Consider the following 23,433-nt stretch of genomic DNA (forward strand, 5'->3'; position numbering starts at 1 on the left):
TCTCTTGTTCTATAGTGTCCTCCCTAGTGATGATTGGTTCATCGACGTTGCTCAAGAAACTCTCAGTAGAATAAGTGGTCGAGCTCAAGCCGCCAACGGAGATAGGGAGCCAAATAGCCCTACTGCTTCTGTTTCCGCACATTCCATGTCTTCATTTAGATCACATGGTAGTTCTTAGTGTGCAGTTTTTTTTTTGTTTTTTTTTTTCTATTTGCAGTCTTATTTGGAAGAGATTGGAAGACAAATATGAAAAGTTAAACTTTGTATGGATATATCCGCTATTCGTTATGTTTACAGGGAGCTGCATGCAATTAATTCTTTTTAAAATTTTTGGGGCGGATTTGGAGCGGATTTGTATGCAATCAATTCATCGGTTGTCATATTGTAATTAGAAAAAATTTTAAATTCCACCCTTTTGGTTTCACACTTTCTCATTTTAGTAACCTGTGGCTTAAAATGTATCAATTTAGTCCCCTGCGGTTTCATTTTTATCTTTTTATTATAGATTCCACTAATTTTTTTCGTTAAATCAGTAACAAAGTTAAAACTAAAGGGTATTAATGTGAATATTCAATAAATCTAGGTCGGATATTTGAAATTTTTTGTATATAATTTAATAAAATATTAACGAAAAAGTTGACGAAAAGATAAAAATAAAATCACAGAACACTAACTTGATACATTTTAAATCATAAGGTTCTAAAGAGAGAAAGTGTGAAACCACGGGGTGGCATATGAAGTTTATCTAAAGAGGAAAATGAAATCATAGAGTACTAAATTTATATACTTTAAGCCATATGATACTAAAGTAAGAAAGTGCGAAAACATAGGGATAGTATTTAAAGTTTTTCCAAATTTTTATTTATAAATTTTTCGATTGTCAACATTTTTACTCATATCCACGAGCGGGCGGGCGGATAAGCGGGCTACCCGCAAGATTTTATTTTATTTTTACTCCTATACTTTTTAGAAGTAAAAAATATACATAAAATTTTTAAAAATAGAATATAAATTTTTGTTTGAAATATCATAATATACAATAAACAATATAAAATCTTAAAGCGCATAAATTATATATTATTTAAAAATATTTTATCCTCCTAAATTTTTATGATACAAAATTAATAAATTTTTTATCACTACAGAGTCAATATAATAAAGATAATATATTTTTTAATTAAAAAATATATATGCAAGTATCCGTAGGTATCCGCAAGTTGTTCAAATATCCACCACTTAACGAGTACCCACCTGTTTTACTTATAATTTTTTGAGTAAGAAAAATTAATATCCATACCCATATATTTGCGAGTAACCCGTGGCTACCCAGAGTTGCGAGAAGAGATTGTCAAATCAACATACACCAATTTATACACCTAGCTAGGGAAGTTTTTTTTGTATATAATTTAGCAAAATATTAAAGAAGGAGCTGACGAAAAAGAGAAAAATAAAATTACAAGGTATTAACTTGATACAATTTAAATTACAGCGTATTATGCGCGCGCATCACATATCACATATATAAATGACAACACGAGGAAAAAAAAAAAGAAGAAAATAAGATAAAATGCAAATTGATTAAGTCCATAGTGCTATGTCCATAATTCAAATTTCAATTAGAACTAGTACTTAATCTATTAATTAAAATAAGAAAATATAAAATTATAAAAATTGTATTTAAAATTTATTCTAAAATTATTTTTCATATTTATATAATCTACGGATACAATATGATTCGCCCGCAGGTTATCCAATTAATTATTAATGTTGGGTTTAAAATGGTTTTTTTTTTTTTTTTTTTCCTGTTTTAAGTGTTAATAAAGAGGTGTGGGTGGTGTGGTGTGTGGGTGGGGGCCACCAGTGATTAGCGTGTTCCTTCCCTCGCCGTCGGCACCCACACCGCGAATTCTCGAGGCAGTCACCACGTTGCCACATTGGGTGGGTGGGAAGATCGTACGGATAAGGTACGTACAAACTTCGATGAATGGAAATTATGCCATGGACGGGCGTGCAGAGCACCCATGCATACCGCGTTGTAAAAGAATAAGAATCAAATATAGAAAAATTCCGCACTATATACAATACTTGCCTTTTTCTTTAAAACTTATATTTTGTTCTTTAAGAATTAAAAAATATTTTCAAAATATTACGACGTTGATCTTCTAAAACTTTACATTTTGTTTTTTTTTTAAATTTGAAAAGTATTTTAAAAAAATTACGACTTTAATGGAAAAATGACCAGATCACTCTTACTTGTTTTATAAAAAAAAATAATTGTAAATATATTTGTGTCATTTTCAATTACATTTTCGATGTAAATTACAAAAAATGGATGAAATTGGTGAGGAAATTTTTTACGGAAAGGAGCTAAATGCATTAAGTTGAAATTTTAAAAGGATAAATAATAGATTTTTAAAAATTTGGGAGACAAAAAAAAAAAAGTGTTTATAGAAGAGTTTTTTTGTATTTGAGCAAAAAAAAAAAAAGTTACAAACTTAGCTCAACTATAGACCATTTGAATTAATTATCTAACCTTTCAAAAATTTGATTTTACTTTTCGACTTTTTATTTGTTTGATTCGAGCTGGTCAACATTACTTTGACTTGAAATTAGGCTAATTACTTATTTTAATAAATTTATAATTACGAGAATTGCATGAAGTATATGAACTAAATCTATAATGATAAACAAATATAAATTTTAAAATCAAAATACCGTTGACTAATTCATATTAAGCAAATTGTAAGGGTGCATAGTAAAATTAAAATTTTGAAAGATTGAATAGTCAATTCAAAATAATTCATTGAAGTTTGGTATATTTTTATCAAAAAAATACTAACCCGGAATAACCCATTTGGGGTGGGGTTAGCTAACCCCAACTAACCCTACACCACCCCACTACTCCAACCAAACAAAACATTATTTTACCAATTATCTTTCTTATCCCGCCTACTCTAACCAAACACTGTTTTCTTTAATCCTGGACTAACTCCAATTCTCAACCGAATACAAAAATACTTTAGCTCCACCTTAACCCTCAACTTAACCCTATCCCTGAAATAACTAGTTTTTCCTTAACCCCGAACCAAACGGTAGCTAAAATGATGCTTCTCTTATGCTGCATTTGATAACAGAATAATTAAGATATGATATTGACACCAATTTCAATCCTATTAATGAGCAGTTTTGGTCATTTATATTGTATATAAAATCTTGTAAATCCTAAAATTAATTTTTGTTTAATTATAACACATAAAAAAAGCAGTAAAAAAATTGAAGATTCATTTTATTCTACAATTTTATTGCCTAATTATCATAACTACCAGAGAAAATTAATTTTTTTATGTTTTGACTTATATGATATTATGTGAAAAATACGTGATCAAAATGATTGTTCAATTAATAACTAATTTGAGGAGAAAAGCATATTAAATTATGTGGTAAAAGTTAGGAAAAAAAGAGTAGCACAATTAACGCATTATCGCAGAACAATATTGCCTCCATGTATATATGCACGGAGCAATGCTATTCATGCATCCTATACATACGTGTAAAACGTCCACTCATGTAAACTTGTCGGGATAAATATACTGATACTTTAATATAGCGCTGAAAAATTTTTATTCATATTTGATAAAAATATGTTTATTGGCGACACTTAATTATTGTGATGTCGGCAGATGCCAAATATTAAAAATGCTAGAATAAAGCGTCGTCTAAAAAGTATCGTCTAAAACATATTTTGTTATAGTGATTTATCTTATTAATTTTTTTAAAAATTATTACAAAAATTTCAAAGAGGTTATGTCAACTAGGACCGGCAATATAGCTCATTGTTCGTACGTTAGCTCGTATTCGGCTCGATATAGCTCGTGTATGTGTATACACATATAACAAATTCCTACTAGCTATTTGATTTTTAGGCCAACCCAAATGTAAAGAGACCTATATTATATAAATTTTAATTATTAAATTGATATTCTATTTTTTTTAAATTTTCTTTCAACTATTTATCTAGTCAACTTGTTAATAAATAAGCCGAACACAAGATGATTTTTTTAGTTCGATGCGCATGCCGCTTTCCTCTGTCCCATAGTTTAATTTTTAATTTAATGTTCTTTTTTTTTCTCTTTTTTCAAACAAAAGATATGAATATTAAAATAATTTTAAACTTGAATTTAATAATTATACATTTCTAAAATTTTTTTAATTTTTAATATTTTAAATTATGAGTAAAATATACTATATTTGAAAGTTTGGAAGTGCTCTCTTTCTCTCTAACTTTAACTTTCATTTAATATTCTCCTCTCTCTCCAAATAAGGGATATATATATAAATTAGCATTTTTATTTGACTCTATAAAATGCCTTTTTATAATGTATAATATAATACTAGTGAAATTAAAAATTACACCCGCCGCAAAGCGTGGATATATTGCTAGTAGTAGGGGTGTAAACGAGCCGAACACGAGCGAGCTGGGTCGGCTCGTGTTCGGCTCGTTTATTAAATGAGCCGGACGCGAGCTGGCTCGTTAAAGTATCGAGCCAAAAAATTCAGCTCGTGTTCGGCTTGTTTATTTACGAGCCGAACACGAGCTGGCTCACGAGCTGACCATAAAACAATAAATTAAAAAGGATTAGATTAAATATATATAAAAAATAAATTTATAAAATTTTATTCATTAGACTTTAATCTAATAATTGAAACTTTACATATAAATGAGTCTTTTTATATATAATTATTTATTTATATATAAAAATATAAATTAAATAAATTATATAAATATAAAATATATGTATTCGAGTCGTTATCGAGCCGAACACGAGCGAGCTGACCCCAGCTCGTGTTCGGCTCGCTTATTAAACGAGCTGAAAAATTCAGTTCGTGTTCGACTCGTTTACTAAACGAGCGATTTGATCTTGAGCTCATTTCGAGCCGAACACGAGCTGGCTCACGAACAGCGAGCTGAATTGCCACCCCTAGCTAGCAGAAATAGAAATTCCATGTGTACACTAAAAAAAAAATGTACGGATAGTATTACTCTTGCCCTTTGGCATATTTGAGCTTTGATTGATTTGTCAACACATGTACCAATAGTCAGCAAGCGTGGGATAGTCCTAATATCCATTTTTTTTTTTTATTTTTCTATCTGACTTTTAAAATCTATATTCTCTTTCGTTATTATTTCATCGATTTCTTATAATTTATATATTAAAAAAATAGTTTTTATAAAATAAAAATAATTTAGTCATTTCGACACTATAAATTACTAAAGATATTCTAAAATTTTAAGAGAGCAAAATATATATAAATTTTAAAAAATCAGATAAAAATATATTTATATATAATTTTTTTGCATTCCAGCAAAAAAAAAAAAGACTAAACAAAGTTGGGAACTTTTTTTTTTCAATACATCCAATAGTTTAAAAGTTGAGTTGAACTACTATGCTATAAGAAGTATAGAGAATCTGGTACTTCTGAATTTTTGGTCATTAGATCTGTATCTTTAATCATTTTTAATTTTTAGATTAATACTATTATTCTGTAGAGACCACTCAACTCTAGGAGTACTACTTAACCCTAGAGGAAGCGCAATCATCCTAATCGTACAATTTTGATCAAAGTGTCAAAAAATCGAAAATACCAAATTCTATATACTTTCGGTAGTATAGTAGCTCTATTACACTTAAAAGCGTTCTACTTAATATTTTTTCCATTTTACCATAATCAATTCTTTTTTTTTTATTTTTTATTTCTGTCGTGAATGATGAATGATGAATCCCATTAATTCCTACTAAATTCGCTCTCATTGTCCCCTGGCTTGTTCTCTTTTGCCATTTGTGGTGAGCTCCTTGGCTCTACTCTCTTTCCATTTATGTCAATTACTATGTATCTACTCCTCCTACAATAGTGCTCTAGTAGATGCCCTTTTTAGTATCTCCTTTGCCCTACAAGGAGAGAGAGCATCTTGTAGAGAGAGAGAGAGAGCATCTTGTAGAGAGAGAGAGAGAGAGAGAGAGAGAGAGAGAGAGAGAGAAGGGGGGGGTTTGATCATGGTGAGGGGGAGGAGGGAGATGCGGCGGATCGAGAACGCGACGAGCCGGCAGGTGACGTTCTCGAAGCGGCGGAACGGCCTGCTGAAGAAGGCCTTCGAGCTGTCCGTCCTTTGCGACGCCGAGGTCGCCCTCGTCATCTTCTCCGCCGCCGGCAAACTCTACGAGTTCGCCAGCTCCGAGTAAGCCGGCCTTCACCATTCTCCCCACTACAAATTTGATCAGATTTAATGCATCTACTCTGTTAATTAAAAAAAAAAAAAATTCAGCAGTCCGCCCTTTCGAGTATTTTGTATCGACGGTCTCTTTAGATGTTTGGATCCTCTTTGTTTCTTATTATTACTGTGTAGTATGTAAGTTGATCTCACTATAAGCAAGAAGTGTACAAATTAATTATGGATTCAATGATGAGTAGTGAGATTTGCTACTTTAATTAATGCAATTAATTAATATTCCTCAAAATAGAAAAGTGAGCTACTTTTAATCCAATAAATTGATCAATGATATGTCCAAGATATGGATATTTTATGTCCTTTGGGTTTAGCATAAATTTAGAGTTAAACTAATGTACGTAGTTTTTAGAACCTTAAACTAAAAGGCGTGCTATGTATTATCAACCTAAACAAGGATCTAAAGTTCATATTTGTTTGTTAGTTACTAGAAAAAGTATCGAAGAATATAAACAAAAAATTAAACATTTACCGATCTAGATGATATTAATTACATCTGTTCCTTAGTATATGTTTAGATCATTCAACTCATTAATTTTTGCGGTAATAGGTAGATAGCTTTGCTTATCCTACTATTGATTTATGTAATTGGAAGTAACCAATTAGGTTTAGTTTTGAGAGGTGATCATACTAATTGTTCCATAAGAGCAATTCTAATATCCTCCTGAAATAGTGTATTGATGCGACCAATTTGGCGTTAGAGTTCGTGGAAATATGCGACTCAAATACCAAATTGAGCCGAAAATTCTGTTGAGTTCGGCTAAGTTTTACGATCGGCAAAAATATTTAAACGGTCATAATTTTTTGCTCGAGTATCTGATTGAAACCCTAATTTGGAAAATGCTTTTTGAGATCTACACGTCAAATGGCAAAGTCATTCTGGCTGAGTTTGAGACCCAAATTCAATTGATTTGACCACCGTTTTTACATTTCTAGGTTATTTCTGGAAAGTCCTGTAATTTTTCTATTTTTAGTCGGATTATTTGATTATTTTAATCTAATTAGGTTTAGAGATATATTAGAATTTATTATCTTTTATCTACTACGATTGGGGTATCGCTTATATGTAGATGTGACGTTCAGTTAATGTAATCAGAATTTTGAGATTTGAATAATAATATTTTGTCTTTGTCGAAGAATTAGTTCTTCACATATCATCTCTTTCCGTCCTTATGCTTCTTTCCTCTTAACCCGGTTTAGGCCTACGTCACACTTACATTTCAGTAATATTTCTGAACTAATTAAATTGTGCATATTCTGTGCAAATTCATCGTCGACAAGCTAGAAAATATGCAATAGTTTACAGCTTTTACTATGTAATGTTAGAGCTACTATACTCTTATGAGTATAGAGCCCTTCGTATTCATAAGTTATTTTCAATGATGCAGTTTTCGAATCGGCGATTCATACCGTCAAATATGATTTGGAGTATTTAAAACTTCTAGATAATGAATTTCGTAATTTTTCGAAATCATAATAAAGTCCATCAAGCGGGCATAAAATGAGCGGCTAAAATCGAACAATGTCTTTAAAATAGATGATCGGACACTTTAATTTATGATCGGAGTTATTGATCTTTATCTAGATAAATTAAAACAAATAGTTGATGTGGATTCAAGTAAGTTAATTTGATGATGAATGTAGTTAAATATTGACAGTAGGTGCTCATTTCCAGGTTCTGGTGTAATTACTTTTTTTTTTCTATTATTAATTCTGAACTTTCATCTTCATTTAGTTCTTCCTAAACTTCTCTTTTGATCATTTAATCAAATTATTCAGTATTTTGAGGATTGGAATGCAACATAGTATTCCTTCAATGATAACAACTTATATATATTTCCTGTTGTGTTATCCTTAGCGCATGATATATATATATATATATATATATATATAATAAATAATATAGAGCCTCTAACGTATACTATCGTACACGAGGCTTCGTGCTACCAATTATTCATGAGCGGGCTTTCAAATCGACGATCGATCTCCGTTAGATTTGATACTACACTATTAAAAGTATTTGAACTAAATTTATAATTTTCGACATCATTTGACTAGATGCAAAAAAAGGTTCCAAATTAACAATTTTAATGTAGATATATCAATTTTAAGTTCAACGGTGATAGAATATCCAAATTAGATAAATTTAATAGAAAATTCTACTTAACATCAATAGCAAGACCAATACTTCCGATTTGAAATCTTGAAATTCTTTATCACGATCTTTTTTATGAGATTTTCATTTTCAGCCGACTTTCATTTTAGGACTACTGCGTTTGATTGCTAACAATATCCGTGAATAAATAAAAATTATTTTCAATACTTTCAAATAGTGTAAATCAAGTTCTAACAAAGCCGATCGTCGATTTAGAAGCCGCATCATGAAAATAACTTGGAGACGGAGGCTTCCGTCTACCGATGCTAGTATACAGTCCTAGCCTCTCTCTCTCAATCCTCTCTCATCACTCTCTATTAAATATATATATATTATATATATAATATATAAGTAGATTTCGGCTACTATGCTATTAATAGCACGAAGCATTTGGTGCTACCAAGTTTTCCGCCGTTAGATCTACCATTTTGATCATTTTCACCCGTTAGATCATACTATTCAACCAACCACCCACTCAACCCTAGGGGCCCACATCATCCTAACCACACATATCTTAATCCAATGGCCAAAAATTTGATAGCACCAATGACTTGGTGCTATTAATAGTATATTAGCCTAGTTCTATATATATATATATATATATATATATATAGGCTAGGGCTATGTCACACCCCAATAATTCTACATCGGATAGGAATGAGGATGTGATTGGGTTTATAAGAGACTTAGACACTAGTAATAATAACTGGGCTTAAGCATTTTGGGCCGGTGGTTGGGCCCAACGAGTTATTATTGCTAGTGGACTGGGTCGTTACAGGCTACTATACTCTTATGAGTATAGAGCCCTTCGTACTCATAAGTTGTTTTCAATGATGGAGCTTTCGAATCGACGATCCACTCCGTTAAATATGATCTAGAGTATTTGAAACTTTTAGAAAATAAATTTCGTAATTTTTCGAAAGCGGGTATTTTCGAAATCATGATAAAGTTCATCAAGCGGGTATAAAATGAACGGTCAAAATCGAACGGCGTCTTAAAAATGGATGATCAGATCCTTCAATTTAAGATCGGAGTTATTGATCTTTATCTATGTAATGAATAGAATTTTCTATCAAAAATTCAACCGATTCCGATTCTTTTACACCATTAAACTAGCACATATCCCATACCAGTTGTTAAAAATTGTCAATTTTGTGACCTTTTGAATGATATCAAAAAATTATAAAATTTGATTTCTAGACGTTTTAAATGTTCTAGATAACGTTTAATGGTGTGGATCGTTGATTCGAAAGCTCTATCCTCGAAAATAATTTATGAGTGCGAGGGCGATCGTACTCATAAGAGTATAGTAGCCGGACTCTATATATATATGTGTGTGTGTGTGTGTGTGTGTGTGTGTGTGTGTGTCCTTAATAGATAGAAGATGCATATATATGTGATTTGATGTTAAACTTGTCCTAACAGTTAATTTGCCTATTAACAAGAGGAACAAAATGGCTCATGTAGTTAATTATAAACAACCTCATCCTAACAAAGTTTGTTTAGGCTACTAGATGAATGATTTAATTATAGCCTAGCACTTTATTATTTGAAAGTGATAGGTTAGTTCCAATTCATGTTGTACATTTGGTACTAGGGTAAGTAAAGTCCATTTTGATCCTTCTTTTCGTTATTTAATACTCAGCTCTAGATCCACTATAAGAAAATATCAATATAAGGATGCTTTTTAATTAGTCTATGCTTGAGGAAGCGTCCTATAGTAATACCAACACCTCAAAAAGTGTCGTCATTTGAACTCTCTATTATATCAAACCAATTTATTAAATGATAAATTTTACTATTATTTTTAATTTTTTGATGCTTTAAAGCGTCAGGATTTTAAAAAATCCTAAAAAATCTTGATGTTTGAAAGTATCGGAATATGCTTTACCGATGCTTGGCATAAGCGTCGGTATATACGTTGTGACTCTTCATTTGCTGATGCTTTCAAATGTAACATTAGATCATATTAGGATGCTTTTAAACATCGTTAAATATACAAAAAGGCGTTCTTAAATGTTAATTTTCTTGTAGTGAGATAACATAAGCCTGTTGCATAATAAGGCACTCTAGAATCCAAGGTTGCAACCCCTTTATATATTCATTTGTTTTTCACTTAACTAGTAGAGCATTAATTATCATTATTTCGTGAAAAAAAAAAGTTTTTAGATTTTTTGAACATTCTGTTAATTCAATTTAAGTAAGTTGAGAGAAATTCCAAGTACACTTACACTATGAAATCTAAATTGGACCTATTTCAATTTATCTTCTTTTGAGTTTGAGCTGATCTTAATTTGTAAAATTTCCTATTCACTTTTAAGCTGTAATTTCTAATTCAGCACTAAACGAACAAATTAAGCCTTTTTAATTGCTTTTTCTATAACATAATTTATTTACTTCAGCAATTAAGTTAGATCGAGTCATTTGAATTAAATCAGCAAATTACATTGTGGTTATGTTGGATTGGCCTAAAATTTCAGTAGTATATATATTCTTAATTATATAATAAGAATGTGATATGTGATGCTAAACAAAATTAAATATTTTTTTACTTGAAATAAACTAATTAATGTAAAAAACCCTAAGTTTCAAAAACTTCTTAGGGCTTTGAAACTTCTTAGGGCTACAACTTAAGGGAACACCCTTTCCTTGACCAAGGCTATGCATTGCTGATCTCTTTGTGAAATTTGAGTTTCATCCTTAGAAAAGAAAAGTGATGGGAGGTCGAAGATGTTGGCTTAAATGGGCCAGCATCCTGCCCTGTGGCGGGAAGCCATGTGGGCCGAGTCATGTTCGAAATGGCGTGAGGCTGGATTGGGCCCAGTCATATTCGAAGTGGCATGAGGCCAAGTGGGCCGAGTCACAATCGAGACCCGTGGGCGCTGTTTCTGTATGCTTTAAGTGAATTGGTTGCATATTTCTAACAGCTCGAGCTTTTGGGATTAATGGTTAGCGCCAACGATTCGACAAGTGGTATCAGAGCCAGAGGTCACGGGTTCGATTCCTGCATGCTGCAAATATGTGCAGGTGCTGGAGGGGGGATTGTTGGCTTAAATGGGCCAGCATCCTGCTCTGTGGTGGGAGGCCATGTGGGCCGAGTCATGTTCGAAATGGCGTGAGGCTGGGTTGGGCCGAGTCATGTTCGAAGTGGCGTGAGGCCAGGTGGGCCGAGTCACAATCGAGACCCGTGGGCGCTGTTTCTGTATGCTTTAAGTGAATTGGTTGCATATTTCTAACAGCTCGAGCTTTTGGGATTAATGGTTAGCGCCAACGATCCGACAGAAGACAGTGGAGAGTTCTCCATCTCCATCAGTACATGCACGACGGGGATTATAAGGGCCGTTCACTATAAGTGTATTTAACACTCATTAACGTCTGTATTCTAAACTTTTTATTAGGCCCATGACGTGAAGTTGAATTAAATGGGAGAAAATTAATAATGTTAGGAGTTTGGCGTAACTCGAGCTTTAGATCTCTTGCTCTGATACCATGTTAAACAATACGAAACAACCATTGTATACAATGGTTGTTTCGTATTATTTAACAAAACGTCGTTCTCTATTTCTCTTTAAAATGATCGGAGGCAGGTGTTGTTGAAACTCTATTTTTGATTGTGAAGGAGGTATATTATAAGTGAATGGACGAAAATTGCACTCTCTTGGTTTGAAATTCTATTTTTGATTTGTAAGAAGACATTGGTATATGGTGGTAACATTACTACGAAAGGAAGAGATTTGTATTTGTACGTGGTTGTATTAGTACTAGCGCAAACCACTTTTATGGTATATTCGAATTTTGAGTCCGTATCAGATAGTATATACGTAGTTGGGCCAAATTTGGTATCGATATATGGTTATACCAGTAATGACTTTTACGACGTGTTGAGTTCCAAAATATGAATGTGACGCAGGCCTAAGCCGCGTTGAGAGGGAATAAGTGCACACACGAAGGATAAGATAGGGATGCACGAAGAACCAATTATTCGATAAAGACGAAAATATGATTAATCAACTCTAAAAACTAATAATTACTGTAAAATGTGACTCGAAATTGATAATCGACTCGAGTTCGGGTTTTCGACTCGCCGACAGCTTCGCGGTGCGACCAAATTGGAAAAATAAAATTGTGAAGGAAAAATGAATGTCTGTGGTGGGTAGCGGAGGGCTTGCAGCCCCAGCCTGTTAAGAGTTTTCCTCTTCGTTTTTGCCCTAGAGGCGTGACGTGGTTGGTTGTAATCTCTAAACGTTGTATTCCCTTTTTCGTTTGATAGTGAAGTTCTCTCATAAACCCTCGCTTGTGGTTTTTCTTTACAAAGGGTTTTTCACGTAAATTTGTGTGTTCTCTTTATTTTCTGTTTATGGTTTGATTGTTTCGTGTTCGCCATTTTGTTTCCATTTGTGTGTTCGTCGTAACAATTACATTAATCGAACGCCATGTAAATTGAGAGTAATAAAGTCTAATATATTTCTAAACCTAAACCAATCAGGAATAGCTAAATAATCAGACTCTAAATAGAAAAAATATAAACTTTTTGAAAATAATCTAAAAATACAAAAATGGAAGCCTAAACAGGTGAATTTGGGTCACAAATTCCGCTAGGACAGCTTAATTTGCAGTTTAATGCTTAGATCTGGAAAAGTGTTTTTCCAATTGAGGTTGCACGCTGAAAATGGACACTCGAGCGAAAAGTTATAGCCGTTTAAAGATTTTTCGCAAAATTGCTGAACTCAACGGGATTTCCGTTTGATTAATTTGGTGAACTAGGCTGGAATACTATCAATAGCACCAAGCTATTGGTGCTATTGATTTTTTAGCCCTTGGATTGAGAAATGGATGGTTAGGATGATGTGGACCCCCTAGGATTGAGTGAGTGGTTGGTTAAATAGTATAATCTAACGGGTAAAAATAATCAGAGGGTTAAATCCAACGGTGGAAAATTCGATAGCACCAAATCCTTGGTGCTTTCGATAGTACCCCGGTCGGACTCTTGATTTGGTTGCATCATGCTACTCCAGAAACCCTAACACTAAATTGGCTGCATCAGAATGTGATTTCAAATTTGTCTAAATTAAACTCCAAGCATCTTCAAACTTAATCTAATGTCTTTTTATTAGTATTTCACATAGGATTCACACTTATTTCATCATTTCTTGATATGGAGTACCATAGATGGGAACCTAGGCATACACCAACATGTATCACAATTCACAATATTTGATTCTAGTATGTTGGATCTCATCCCCAAGATCATGATGGTAGTAGGATGAAAAAAAAGGCGCCAAATCTCAAGAGGACGAAGTTTTATAGTCCAATGCGTGCACTTTGAACAATTTGTGTTGCTAGACCCTTCAACAATGGCATTAAGAGTGGTAGACGTGCCTCGAAACTTGGTTATCGAGTTCGATTTTGTGTTGATCCCTGGTTCGCCAACAGCTTTGCGATGCGACAAATTTTGGAAAACGATTTGTGAAGGAAAAAAGAGATGTCGGCCTCAATAATCTCTGAGGGTGCGTTGGAGTTGACGATCTTTGAAAGAAGAATATATTATGGTATTTTCTTCAAATAAGTACCTAGCTAGTTCTCTTCACACCTATGAGGCTTTTAGTTGATGCCATGACAACCTAAGCACCATTTCATGCTACGGATGGCAATTCAGCTCGCTGTTCGTGAGCTAGCTCGTGTTCGGCATAAAATGAGTTGGAGATTGAATTGCTCGTTTAGTAAACGAGCCGAATACAAATTAAATTTTTTAGCTTGTTTAATAGACAACACTAGTTGGAGTTAACTCACTCGTGTTCAGCTCGATACCTGCTCGAATACATATATTTCATATTTATATATATAAATAAATAATTATATATATAAAATATAGATTTTTTTTTTAATTTTTAGCCCAACTTAAATATAAAGCCCAACTCAATTATAAAAATACCTATTTATATGTAAAGTTTTAACTATTAGATCAAAATCTAATAGATAAGATCACATAAATTTATTTCCTACATATATATTTCTAATCCTTTTAACTTATTGTTCGTGAGCCGACTTGTAAAACGAGTTGAATTTTTTGGCTCGATATTTCAACGAGCCAGCTCATGTTCAGCTCATTTATGGATAAATTGTCACGCCCCAAACCCAAGGCATGACAGACGCCGCATACCTGCTAAACTAGCAATTATGCAAGGCTACAGAATCAGACGGAAGCTAGCAAAAAGATGATTACCAAATTTTCCACTAAATCCAAAGAATCATAGGATGAGACTAAGAAATTGAATTTTAACTAAAATCAAATGAAATTCTAACATCTATAGAACTAAAGCTTACTACGAATCACAAGAGAGGTTCGGAAATACTATAAGTGACAAAAGTGGGTACGAAGATATAACGAAACAAAATAGATAACAAACGATCATAGATAATTCGAAAATACTAGATGTAAAAACAAAAGGGACTAAAATCAAAACTTGCTACGTCTAACGTTCACTTAGTCTCAGCCCCGCCCGGCAAATCAGTCTCGGTACCTGGGTAAGCAACCATACACCATATTAGTCGGATTAAGCATACAATGCAAATAAGTAAATGAATACAAAAATTAATTCAAGCGACTGGTCTTTAATTTGCAAAATTTAGAAAAAAAGAATTTATCAAACTTAAAATTCAAATCAAATTGGAACTATAACTTTACAAAGCATTTTTCTTTAAGCAAATAACGAAATAAATATTAAGTCTCCAGCAACTAACTATATCATATGATCCGTTGGCGAGATCCAGAGGCACCCGAAGGTGCAAACAAAGCAGAAGCACCCGAAGGTGCAAACAGAACAGAGGCACCCGAAAGTGCATGTACAAAACAGAGGCACCCGAAGGCGCAAACAAAACAGAGGCGCGGATAGGCGCAGGCACCCGAAGGCGCAAACAAAGACGAAGCTTGCTTCTATAACAAAGTACATGTCGACATGGCCAACATTAGCATAGCAGAATACCAAGAGACATTTTAATTCAAAATTATCCAGTCACTAACTTACAGAACATATTATCAAGTTTCAAAAATTCATTTTGCTAAAAGAACTTGTCAATCACAGTTGAAGCTCAATTTACAGAAATATTTAATAATATGCTTAACACTTAGTTTTAAAATCTACAAAATAAGATTTTCATACAATCGAAATATTTTCCTAAATTATCTTACGAAAAACTAACGGGTGTCCGGTCGCTTACCTTAACGCAGCTTCAAAGATAGAAAATTATCCAGTCGAAACTGTGCAGAAAATCAATCGTCGGAACCTAAAATAGAAACATGCGATTCTCTATAAGTTAACTAAAATGAACATGCAAAGGGGATATAAAGGTATGCAAATAGGTCGGGATGGAGCACAAAGGGATTTAGAATATTAAAATTCGACGAAATTCAATTAGCAATCAAGAGGATGATGAGTTTTAAGGATTAAAATATTCAAAGAAGCAAGATAAGATGAATGAGGTTTTAAAATAATAAAGGAAGGATCTAATACTCGAAAAGAGGGTTTTCAGATGTTGAAATATTAATAGGCAAATTACAATTAGATGAGATCAAAATTAGAAACAAAACGAAATTCGCCCTCTCATAGGCGTTTCGTCGAACATATAACGAGCATTCTAAAAGTATGTAGAATATGCAAAGTCAACAAAACCAAATCATATGCAGAACACAAGGCATAAGGTTAACGATTTGAACAACATTAATTTAGACCATTCGAAATCAGATTTGAATGATCCTAGAAGTAATCATCAAAGAAGAATACCTAACAACAATCACCTAATTATCGATAAATTTAGATGCTTTCAAGAATAGGTGTAGAGATGAAAGTGAAAGGAATGAACCTTCTTAAAGATAGAAACGACGACGATAAAATGTCGTCAACGACGAATCAAAAAAAATGCCGACGGATGAGGATTGCGGCGGCGGCCGCGGACTACGGCGACGATGACGGTGATCAACGGCGTCGTGCACGCATGTGGGAGGGTGGAGCCGTACGGGTGCAATGAGGGAGGAATTAAGGAGGGTTGCGGCTAGGTTAAACGGATGGTGGAGATAATTAGGAATTAGTGATTAGTTGGCACAAAATGCCGCCGAGTTCCTCAAAAACTAATATTTACGAAAAGGTCCGAATTTTAAAAGAATAGGAGTTAAAACAAGAAGTTAAGAGTGTAGGGTGTTACATAAATACTCGTCCCTTTATAGAATCCACCACGTTGAGCATGAGCAAACTCGCCACAATGAGGAATCCACCAACGCGATGGCCGAGCCACACTTTTCTAGGCAACTACCAAGGGGTAGGAGTAAGAATAAGTGAAAAGAACTCCTCAAGAGAAACTAGAAAACATAGTAATCTGGATACTTTTCAATTCATTCAAAATAATACACATATAGAGTTTTCAAACTACTATCTCAAAAACCTTCAAGATAATGCACACAATATATAATTTCTCGAATTGTGTGGATTGCGAAAAAGTTCAGATGCGCATTTGCAAATAGCCCATAGTTCTGATAGGTTCTGTTACGTATTTTTAGTAAGTTGATTATGTGCCTAATTTGGTTTATTGTGCTCATTAAAATGTTTTTCGTATTTTCCAATGTTGATATGCTCATATACCTAGCCTTGCTAAGCAACTTTTTCCGATGTTATTTCTTTTCCTCTTAACTGAAACTTCTTCTTCATTTTGCTAAAAAAAAAAAAAAAAAAAAATCGCAGTATGCAGAAAACAATCGACCGTTATACATCGCATACAAAAGAAGTCATCGGAAGCAAGGAAGCAGCACAGCAGAGTTTAGAGGTGAGAAATTTTACTCTTCGCCGAACTACATCACTTTTTATCGTTTTGTTTAGCGCCCGTTAAGCAGTGTTTCAACATAGATGCTATATCTTTCGGAAACCCTACTTTTCATTGCAGTAGTTCGTTGTAAAACTCCATCTATTTGATGCATATGTGAAATTTAAACACTTTTTGAGTATTGCCCAAAAGACTAAACCGATGTGAAGCAGTTCAGAAATAGTCTTAATATCCTCAGTCGCATATATGATGAATATGAAAGGCACGTCGAATTGACAAATGAGGCAAGAGATAAGGATTTAATCCACTGGAATATAATATCGAGATTTAACCCCTTCAATGTGCATAGTGGGGATTTAAACCCAAAGCGTCATAGAATGAAGGTGTTTAGAATTTGTTCTGATACTATATTACTGCAAAACATCAAAATCATGCGAAACGTACATATGCCTCATCGTGAAAGGCATGTCAAATTGACAAATGAGGCAAGAGATAAGGATTTAATCCACTGGAATATAATATCGAGGTGTAACCCTTTCAATGTGCACAGTGGGGATTTAAACCCAAAGCGTCACAGAATGAAGGTGTTCAGAATTTGTTCTGATACTATGTTACTGCAGAACATTGAAATCATATGAAACGTATATATGTATCACAATGATAACGGTTTAATCCACTGGAATATAATATCAAAATGTAATCCCTTCAATGTGCATGGTAGGGATTTAAACCCATAGCGTCGCAGAATGGAGGTGTTCAGAATATGTTCTGATACTATGTTACAGCAAAATGTCGAAATCAAATGAAACATACATATGCATCATCATTTTTTTTTAATCCTGCCCCTGTTGAACCAAAATTATTCTCCATTGGAGATGATCTCTCTGAAACAATACTGCTTAAGTTGCAGCAATGGAGATCTGAAGCAGCCACATTAGCGAAGAAGATTGAGCTTCATGAAACTGAGAAAAGGTATTAGAAGCTACATTACCTGATAATCCTCCCCGAGAAGAATAAGAGAATATATATATATATATATAGAGAGAGAGGCTGATATGTTTCTGGAAGTACGGAGTCCTCTATGCTTTCAAATCGTTTTCAATATTGAGACTTTTGAATCGACGATCAGTTCCGTTAGATTTGATTAGAGTATTTGAAGTATCTAGAAAATAAATTTTATAATTTTTTAATATTATTTGCCTAGTGATTGAAGAGACTCAAAATCAATACTTTTAATGGCCGTGGTGAGCCGCTTGCAAGTTTAACGGTGCTGCTTGCAAGTTTAACGGTGTAGAAATATCCAAATCATTTGAAATTTTGCTAGAAGTTTTTTTATACTATATAAAAGAAAATCAATATCTTTGATCTAAAATTTTTATGTCATATAATTACATTTTGTAAAATTTTTATTTTCAGCCGTTGATTTTAAGCTCCTTCGATTATTAGACAAATGATATTGAAAAATTGCAAAATTTATTTTCTAGGTATTTCAAATAATCTAGATCGTGTCTAACGGAGTCGATCGTCGATTTGAAAGTTCCAACATCGAAAACGACTTGGAAGTACGGAAAGTTCCGTGCTTCCAGAAGCATACCGGCCTCTTTCTCTCTCTCTCTATATATATATAGAGAGAGAGAGAGAGAGAGAGAGCAAGGCTTCTATACTTTTGAAAGTACGGAGGCTTGTAAGTTGTTTTCGATGATAGGACTTCCAATTCGGCGATTGATTTTGTTAGACATGATCTACGTTATTGGAACTATCTAAAATAATTTTTTGATTTCATTTGTCTAGTAAATGAGTAGTCTCAAAATAAACTGCTGCAAATAAAAATCTCATAAAAAATAGTGATAAAAGACTCAAATTTCAAATCAAAAGTATTGATCTTGCTATTGATGTTAAGTAGAATTTTCTATTAAAGTTTCATATAATTTGGATTGTTCTACGCCGTTGAACTTAAAAACGCGCCACATCGACCGTTAAAATAGTCATTTTTTAGACCTTTTAATCACTTAGTAAATGATGTCGAAAAATTATAAATTTTGGTTTCTAAATAGTTCCAATAGCGTAGATTATGCCTAACTAACAGAGCTGATCGTCGAATTGGATGTCCTATCAGCGAAAACAACTTATAAGGATTGAGGCCTCTGTACTTTCGAAAGCATATATCTACTAATTATGTAGAAATTTATAAAAATTTTGGGAGTTTGCTGCAGGAAACTCTGCGGCGGCGGCGTAGAATCATGTTCTCTGGAGGAGCTGCATGATCTTGAGGCCCAACTAGAGAGAAGTCTCAGTAAAATTAGATCGAAGAAGGTAATTAATAAATTTCATCACCATTTGTTGATTCTTTTCTTTTTTATTTTAAACCAAGGAAAAAAGTTATTAATAGGATCAAAATAACTTAAATTTTCTGCAACATATGCAGCAAAGAAAGATTTTGCAGGAAATCACAGAGCTAAAGGAAAAGGTTAGTTAGTTAATGCATGTTGCTGTTATGCTAAAAGAACACAAATTATTCACTAATGATGTTTACTGTGGCATGTCTCTGTGCCAATGTTCTTTTTTTTTTTTCACATGAAATACAGGAGAGTTTGCTCTTAAAGGAGAATGCGTTGCTCCGCGAAAAGGTAATTTTATAAGAGTTATCGTTTATCTAGATAATCCTTCTGGCTCCGAGCACTGCTCGAGTTGGTGCATGTTTGTTCTTGTGATTCCCCAATAGTTCCATATTATTGGATGAGAAAGAAGTTTTGATTGAGATTATATGAGGTCTCGCACCCTAGTAATAATAACCAAGGTTACGCATTTTGGTCCATTGGTTTAGCCCTAATGAGTTATTATTACCAGCGGGTCAGGTTGTTATAATTGATACCATAGCTGAATACCAACCAGAAGTGTGTACGTATAGAGCCATCACATCGTCTGATAATTCTGGCGCCCGAGAATCTCATATCGTCTAGTAATTTTGGTCTGTATGTTATTCAGTTTGGACCTGACGAGGATCGATTTGGACATGACAAGAATGTCAAAGTCTAAACAAGGTAAGTCTGTAATGCTCCAATAGTTGATCCTCGTCATTCCAATAGTCGACCTGACGAGGATCGATTTGGACATGACAAGGACGTCAAAGTCTAAACAAGGTAAGTCCGTAATGCTCCAATAGTCCCACATCGGATTGGAAAAAAGGATTCTGATTGGGATTATATGAGGCTTCGCACCGTAGTAGTAAGTAATAATTAGATTTAAGTATTTTGGGCCGATGGTTTAGGTCCAACGAATTATTATTACTAGTAGGTCGGGTCATTACAGGTCATTACAGGTCTTAGCTAAAACTACAGCTATCGTATCGTGATAGAAGCAAAAGTTTCAACTTAGAGTTTCTGGAGGGTGAGCTTTTTGTCCTTCGAATGGGTCAACTGTGTTTATATCTAACTTGCAGGTGCGAACTCAACTGCTACCATCTGTTCCTGATCAGCATCTCATTCCAGATGATCAACCGAACGGAAACATGGAAGTAGAGACAGATCTTATAATCGGAAGACCGGGAACCGGCGAGGCGCAGCAACAGTTGGCGAATTCGAGCGAAACTTCGCATTAAGTATATATATATATTTGCTATCTGTGAACAAATGCGCGCTTTTGACACAAGCATTTGTACTGTTCGTCCGGTTGAAAGCAAAGAAAAGAAAAGAAAAAAGAGCTGTATTTTTTTTCCAAAAAAAATTTTCTATCAAGTTATTTATCATTGCTCGAGCGAAATTTGTTTAATGTACCATATACTTTAATTATGAGGTAAAGATAAGGTTTCGTGTTTAGTTCTTATCTCATTTGATCAAAGAAAACACCAATTTTTTATTTTTTTTCTATTGAGTATAAATTATTATTAAAAGATCGTTTTCTGACGACTTAAGCTTTTACAAATAGATTGGTATTAGTTGTCAGATTCGTTTCCCCCATAATCCCCAAAACTATAAGAAATAATTATTGGGAAATATTAACACTTTGGTTGGATGGAGAGGGTGTAAGAAACAAAAAGAGAAAGAAATAAAAAAAAATTGTCTTATTTTTTCTATATAATGGGAAAAGGACTACAAATAAGCTTTTGGTTGTTCTATTATATTTTTGGCTAAATTATGAAAAATTTTTCTGTAAATATTTATTTTTTTAATTTTTTTTTCTGACTTTTAAAAATTTATATTTTGTCTCCTTAAAGTTTTAAAAATATCTTTAGGAGGATACAGCTTAATGGAGAGGGCAAAATGACTAAATTGTCATGTCACTTCTTCCATAAGAAAAATATTTTTTTAATATATTAAACTAGTTCCAAAATTTCATTGAGTTTGGCCATTTTTAAATGATCATAACTTTTTGCTCGAATGTTTGTTTTAGCGTGTAACCTCAATTCGGAATATATTTTTTAAGATTTACGCATCAAATTGTAAAGTCATTAGAGCAAAGTTTGGAACCCAAATTCAACATTATAGTTGTATTTTAGGTTATTTTTGAAATGTTTTATATTTTTCTATTATAAGTATGGTTATTTGGGTATTTTTGATAGGTTTAGACTTAGAGATATTTTAGAATTTGACTTATAGTAGGATTCGAATATTACCTATATATATTCATGGCGTTTGATTAATGTAATTAGTTTTTTTTAGAGTTTATTAATAATATTTTTATTTTTGTCAAAAATTTGTGTTCTTTGTGCATTTCTCTTTCCGTCCTTGTACTTCTTTCTAAATGCCGCTTAAGCCTGCGTTAGAGAGAGAGAGAGAGAGAGAGAGAGAGAGAGAGAGAGAAAGGAAAGAGAGTGGTAATTACAAAACCATCCAAAACAATTTACCTAATTAACAAATATCAAAGTATTAATCAAACAAAATTTAATAAGTAATTAACTATTTGGCTCATTATTGGAATAGAAATCAAAATAAAAATTTAAAATTTTTGAGAGAGGATTTTAGTTTTTTTTTTTTTTTTTTTTTTNGAGAGAGGATTTTAGTTAAGAGAGGGGAAAGTGATGAAAAGAAAGGAAATAGGTATTGGTGAAAGAGGATTTTGATTAGTTTATTTTGGAATAGGCCAATCCGAAATTCAAAATCGAATTGGGCTACAAATGGATTTGGCCATTTCCATTCCTGAGTGAAATGAGAACCGTAATTCGATTTCTGTAAAATAAACGACAATTATCAAAATCAATGAATTTCATTTTAATTTCATAGTCTAAAATAAGTGAACCAAATATGCACTAAATATATTCATACACTTTACTATCCTTTACCTTATTAAATCAAGAGTTATATATTCATTTCTTTGAGTAAAATGAAGTTAATTCTCCCCCCTACTCTATTGGCCATAAAAGGGCTCTACACAAAGGGCATGTTGCATGACCAATCTCCACCCACTTATCAATACAACCCTTGTGAAATGCATGAGAGCAATTCCCCAACTCCCTCACTTCATGTTCAAGCTCCAAGTCCCCCAAGCACACTGCACAAACAATGCTCTCCTCTCCTTTCGCCGATCTCTGCGCGAAGCTCGCGAACGCGACGACGCGAAGTCGCGCTTCGATCGCCGAGGGCGCGGTCGGGGAAGGCGACGTAGGGTGGGTGTGCTCTTCGAAGGGCGCAGCGGCGAGGCCGAGGTAGGAGAGGGAGAGAAGGATGGAGAGTCTTATATAGTCAAGTAGTTGGATGGTGAGGGTGAGAGGTTTTGGGAGGATAACACAGTAGCACACTGAGGGGAACCCCATGGTGGTAATAAATTGTGATGATGATGGTGGAGAAGAAGAAGAAGAAGAAGAGGAAGAAGAAGAGTATGTGGAAATTGAGATGTGTTTATAGCTAGAGGTTGTTCATATATATATATATATATATATATAGAGAGAGAGAGAGAGAGAGAGAGAGAGAGAGAGAGAGTCCAGCTGGGATACTATTGATAGCATCAAGGGCTTGGTGCTATTAAGTTTTCTATCGTTAGATTTAACCCCTTGATTATTTTTACCGGTTAGATTATACTATTCAACCAACCACCTACTCAACCCTAGGGTGCCCACATTATTCTAACCGCACATTTCTTAATCCAAGAGCTAAAAAACTAATAGCACCAAGCTATTGGTGCTATTGATAGTATTTCAGTCTATTTCTATATATATATATATATATATATATATATATATATATATATA

The 23,433-nt window shown here is 33.5% G+C and overlaps 2 protein-coding genes and 1 long non-coding RNA gene across 5 annotated transcripts; 1 reads left to right on the forward strand and 2 right to left on the reverse strand.

Moving 5' to 3' along the window:
- Positions 5,811-21,064, forward strand: LOC109727008 (MADS-box transcription factor 50-like). 3 transcript variants are annotated; one of them, XM_020256861.1, is made up of 7 exons: positions 5,811-6,235; positions 17,171-17,252; positions 18,154-18,221; positions 19,463-19,562; positions 19,675-19,716; positions 19,835-19,876; positions 20,738-21,064. In XM_020256861.1, exons 1-7 carry the CDS (start codon positions 6,054-6,056, stop codon positions 20,765-20,767), a joined length of 546 nt encoding a protein of 181 aa, XP_020112450.1. In that variant the 5' UTR covers positions 5,811-6,053; the 3' UTR covers positions 20,768-21,064. The 3 variants fall into 3 exon arrangements, with proteins under 3 accessions (XP_020112450.1, XP_020112448.1, XP_020112449.1); XM_020256859.1 differs by having other exon boundaries at positions 5,818-6,235; positions 20,689-21,064; XM_020256860.1 differs by having other exon boundaries at positions 5,820-6,235; positions 18,160-18,221; positions 20,689-21,064.
- On the reverse strand, positions 14,631-16,772 carry LOC109727009. The gene is made up of 3 exons (XR_002220677.1): positions 16,299-16,772; positions 15,657-15,722; positions 14,631-14,959 (listed from the first exon to the last, which is right to left on the reverse strand). It is a non-coding gene; the product is annotated as an uncharacterized LOC109727009 (long non-coding RNA).
- Positions 22,523-23,068, reverse strand: LOC109727684 (E3 ubiquitin-protein ligase RHA1B-like). Its single transcript, XM_020257855.1, has one exon. It carries the CDS (start codon positions 22,996-22,998, stop codon positions 22,588-22,590), a length of 411 nt encoding a protein of 136 aa, XP_020113444.1. The 5' UTR covers positions 22,999-23,068; the 3' UTR covers positions 22,523-22,587.

This window comes from Ananas comosus, linkage group 22, assembly GCF_001540865.1.
Source record: "Ananas comosus cultivar F153 linkage group 22, ASM154086v1, whole genome shotgun sequence".
In the NCBI taxonomy this organism is placed as follows: domain Eukaryota; kingdom Viridiplantae; phylum Streptophyta; class Magnoliopsida; order Poales; family Bromeliaceae; genus Ananas; species Ananas comosus.